Source organism: Xyrauchen texanus, chromosome 29, assembly GCF_025860055.1.
Source record: "Xyrauchen texanus isolate HMW12.3.18 chromosome 29, RBS_HiC_50CHRs, whole genome shotgun sequence".
NCBI classification, from domain to species: domain Eukaryota; kingdom Metazoa; phylum Chordata; class Actinopteri; order Cypriniformes; family Catostomidae; genus Xyrauchen; species Xyrauchen texanus.
In genome coordinates this window covers 39,644,730-39,649,729 of record NC_068304.1, presented here as the reverse complement: position 1 = coordinate 39,649,729, position 5,000 = coordinate 39,644,730, and the positions used below count along the sequence as shown (strand labels likewise).

At 41.1% G+C, this 5,000-nt stretch overlaps 1 protein-coding gene across 3 annotated transcripts in view; it reads left to right on the top strand.

The window, feature by feature from the left end:
- Nucleotides 1-5,000, top strand: part of LOC127622731 (FERM domain-containing protein 4A-like) — a 100,467-nt gene that overhangs the window by 53,452 nt on the left and 42,015 nt on the right. For all 3 annotated transcript variants that reach the window (XM_052096788.1, XM_052096787.1, XM_052096786.1), the window contains exons 8-11: nt 213-296; nt 390-455; nt 541-598; nt 752-838. In XM_052096788.1, the coding sequence (XP_051952748.1) occupies nt 213-296; nt 390-455; nt 541-598; nt 752-838 (295 nt within the window). The remainder of the gene's footprint in view (nt 1-212; nt 297-389; nt 456-540; nt 599-751; nt 839-5,000) is intronic.

Genomic DNA, 5,000 nt, shown 5'->3' with positions numbered 1-5,000 from the left:
TTTAGCCCAAAAAGCATGTTCATGCATGCATACTCTGAAAAGATTCAACCATCTTTGACATATTATTTAGTTTGCATACTACGATTTGGGACACTCTAGATCTTGCACAGTGCACACCATTGAAGCGGGATAGTAAGTAGACCCAGCTCATCTCTCCACCTTTCTATGCATCTCTGAGACATTTGGGGTGTTTTGTGTTGTTCTGTCTGCAGTAATGACACTACTAGGTCTGACCTGAAGAAACTACCAGCACTGCCTACACAAGCACTGAAGGAGCACCCTTCACTCGCATACTGGTGAGACACATTCACAGCTGTCAGCCGATGATGGAGAGGCAATGAGATGTTTGAACTTCTCTCTATAGTGTTGTATCTTGTGTGTTTTTGCAGTGAGGACCGGGTCATTGAGCACTATAAGAAGCTAAGCGGACAGTCCAGAGGACAGGCCATCGTCAAGTAAGGCAGCAAAAAAGAAAACATGTTTGATTACTTGCACATGTAACATCTCTAACATGCAATCACTCCCTTCCGTCTCTCACAGTTATATGAGTGTGGTGGAGTCATTGCCCACATATGGAGTGCATTATTATGCTGTTAAGGTGGGTCTTTGCGCTTAGAGAGGAAATGCATAAGCATACAAGTGCTTAATACTCAGTGTTGAAGATAATCATGCTGTCATCAACTACCGTAAACTTGACACTTCTCACATGATCAGTGATGTGTCGCATGTGTTACTGTGTCTCTCTCTTTAGGATAAGCAGGGGATCCCGTGGTGGCTTGGTTTGAGTTATAAAGGCATTTTTCAATATGACTACCAGGACAAAGTCAAACCAAGGAAGGTAAGAAGTCACTGTCCCTAATTAAGCGTCTCTTTCCTCTGTGGACTCATTAGAGTTTGACATTCGTTTGTCCTCCCTTCCCATCTCTTCATCACTGTCATCCAAACACGGTTTCGTCTCTCTGTTGGTTGTTACTTCCTAAAATGTAGCTTGTAAAAGTGCTTCTTAAGAAAAGGTAAGAAGCAGAAATCGTTCACTTTGCATTTGGCGCTGTGTTGTGAAAAGTAGCCTAAGTAGTGGACGTGTGTGCGTCTGTTAAACTCACCTAGTCACCTTTGCTTAACCCCATGACGTCTGACCGTCTGATGCTTTGACCTCAGAGGTCATGAACTCCCACACACACATACTCACACGTACGCATGAACACACTGCCGCACACACTCACACGCATACACACACTCACACACACACACACACACACATGCACACACTCGCGTGCACACACACACCCGCACGCACACACTCGCGCACACGCACACACTCGCGCATGCACACACACACATACACACATGCACACACTGGCGCACACACACACATACACACACTCACTCGCGCACGCACATCACACGCACACACTCGCGCACACACACACACACACACACACACACACACACACACTCGCGCACACATCATACACACACACACACACACACACACACACACACACACTGCTCACAGATGGAGAACATGAATGTTTTTTGTAACATTAGACAGAGACTCTCAAACTCCCAGACAGACGATCGGCATCACCCAATAACCGACACACTGAATGTTACACATCTGTCGAAATGACCCCCCTGTAGGTGTGTGTCCTGCTCATCCTCACAGCACACACGCGTGTTTAAACTCTATCCGAAAGAGAGGCGAAACTTCAGCCTGTGGTGAGGAACAGGAAAACCTTTTCCAGACCACAAGCTAAAAATAGCGTTGAAAGCAGAAAGTCGTCCAGCCAAGCAAAAAGCCAAACTCAGGCCTATTTACAGAGAGGACCCGTTACTGAAAACAAGAGCGAGGCGAAATAAAAAGACGTAGCAAAGGGCAGCTCCGAGCGAAGGGGAAAGAAACCCGAAGTGTCTGCAAAAACACCACACGTGCAAACTGAACAACGTTTCGGTCATGCTGACAATTTAAAGGAATGGTTGAAATGAAATGAAAATTCTGTCTGTGTTTACTCCTTTCAGACCGTATCGATTTCAAATCTCGCTTCCATGGAACACAAAAGGAGAAGTTTTGAAGAATGTTCATGCTGTTCTTTTCCATACAACGAAAGCATAGGAGACTGTCAAGCTCCAAAAACGAGAATAAACATGCTCTTAGTGCATTTCGGGGTCTTCGTGTGAACCGTGCGATTCGTTTTGTGGGTGAAACAGACCATAATTAGCACATTTGCATATGCAAAAATGCTGCTGGAAGATTTTGCTTTAGGGCTGACACGATTATGAAACTTGGATGATGATTCATTTTCAAAAATCAATTGCAATTATGACGATTAATTGACTGTTTTAGGGCTTTCACGATTAATTGTCATAAATAAAAATTGACAATTTTTATGACAATTATATAATAAATACATTTATTTATTACTTCCTAAAATGTAGCTTGTAAAAGTATACAGTTATTTATTTATTATATAATTTAAAAAATATATATATATAATAATAATAAAATAAATAAATTTACTTTTTTTTAATGACAATTATATAATAAATACATTTATTTATTACTTCCTAAAATGTAGCTTGTAAAAGTATACAGTTATTTATTTATTATATAATAAAAAAAATTATAATTAAATAAGAAAATAAATAATAATAAAATTAAAAAAAAAAGATTAATTTGTTTTATGACAATTATATAATAAACACATTTATTTATTACTTCCTCAAATGTAGCTTGTAAAAGTATACAGTTATTTATTTATTATATAATTAAAAAATAATAATAATAATAATAATAATAATAATAAAATAATAAATAAATGTACTTTTTTTTTATGACAATTATATAATAAATTAATGTATTTATTACTTCCTAAAATGTAGCTTTTTTTTTTTTTTTACAATTTTAACTTCAAATATATAAATTAAATAATAAAACAGGGAGGTACGATTTCTATTTAAAGCTGTAAAAACTTTTGAATGACATGAAGAATAATGTTTAAATATTTAAATGGTCAATTTAACCATTTTAGTTGTTTTTGGAACTCATATTATACATACATATATATATATATAATATGAGTTTCTGCCACTTCTGAGACCGTCAATCGGCGCATCTGATCACGTGACTCATTGTGCATGACACTGTGGAGACTCATGCTACTCTCCACGATCCACACACTATATTATATTATATTATATTACGTAATAGTAAAATATTTCTGTCCTAATTTCTTCCCTTTCACACATTATTTTTATGCTCTAAGAGTAAACCCACACGCTCTTATTTCTCATAAGGCAAAACCTTTGAGATTTTGTCACTCCACAGAAATAGAGTAGGGGTGCGTCTCCTCTTATGTGAGACTGAATTCGCGGGAGTTTATTCTGCTGAAGGCGCGCATCAGAGAAGCACTTCAGGAGCTGATCTGTGCAAACGCCGAAGTTTCTAGATTGTCTCGTGACTGAACGTGGCATTGTAATGTTTTGAACTGAGGGCAGTGGAGCGACATGAGGGTGAGTAAATCATGACAGAATCTTAATTTTTGGGGTAACTATTCCTCAGCTATTACTACAGTAATCAAGCACCCAGTTTTGCATACTAATGTACTCAATTAGCAGATGCTAAACGGCACAATTCAAAACTTTTCTGCTTGTGATCTTCATATCGGATGGAACATGACCAATAACGTCTCATTACACAGCTTGTCTTCATTTCATGTTTTAATGCTAAGCTCACATGCCCGAATGGTTAGTGGATGTTCTCCATCTGTGGGCAGTGTGTGTGTGTGCGTGCGCGAGTGTGTGCGTGTGTGATGTGTATGCGTGTGTGTGCGAGCGAGGTGTGTGTGTGTGTGTGGGTGTGCGTGAGTGTGTGCATGCGTGATGTGTGTGAGAGTGTGCGTGCGAGTGTGTGTGTGATGTGTATGCGTGCATGTGTGTGTGTTTGTGAGTGTATGTGCGCGTGCCTGAGAGTGTGTGTGCGTGCCTGTGAGTGTGCGTGTGTGTATGTGCGTGCCTGTGAGTGTGTGTGCGTGCCTGTGAGTGTGCGTGTGTGCGTGCCTGTGAGTGTGTGTGCGTGCTTGTGAGTGTGTGTGTGTGCGAGCAAGTGTGAGTGCGTGCGTGTGAGTGTGCATATGTGTATGTGCGTGCCTGTGAGTGTGCGAGCGAGTTTGTGCATGTGAGAGTGTGTGTGCATATGTGTGTATGTATGTGTGTGTGAATATGTGTGTGTGTGTATGTGTGTGTGAATATGTATGTGTGTGTGTATGTATGTATGTGTGTGTGTGTGTATGTATGTATTTAGTACTGTGTGTGTGTAAGTATGTATTTAGTACTCAAGATGGCGCCGAGTATGGCTGCTGCGTTGCGAGCTCCGTTACAACACTGCGGTTTATTGTTTGTTTTGTTTACAGTTCTTTGTTTTTTTGTCTTGGATGTTGTCTGCCTTATTGTTTACGACAGACAAACGCTTTTGGACATTAGTTCTACAATCACACATCGAAAACCGGACTTCAAATTCCTTAATGCCGACCCGCTGTTTACAAACACGCCGGTGAGCCCTTTGTCTGTGCTGCTCGGCCGCTGAAACGCAGAAGGAAAAGAGGAAAACGAGCCGGCGTTCTCATCAGAGTAAGGCGTCGTGCAAATCGACCCCCGCTACCCAGTATACTACTGGCAAATGTTCAGTCTCGGGACAACAAGCTCTGCGAGCTGAGAGCGCGGATCTCTTTCCAACGAGAGACGAGGGACTGCTGCGTTATGTGCCTTACAGAAACCTGGCTGTCTACGGAGATTCCAGACTCGGCCATCGAAATCACGGGCTTTTCCGTGCACCGAGCGGACAGAGCGAAAGACCTCTCTGGTAAAAGCAGAGGTGGTGGTGTGTGTTTTATGATCAACAAATCATGGTGTGATCAGAGGAACGTACATTTCATCAAGTCTTTCTGCTCTCCTGATCTGGAATATCTCATGCTTCTGTGTCGACCATTCTGGCTGCCGAGGGA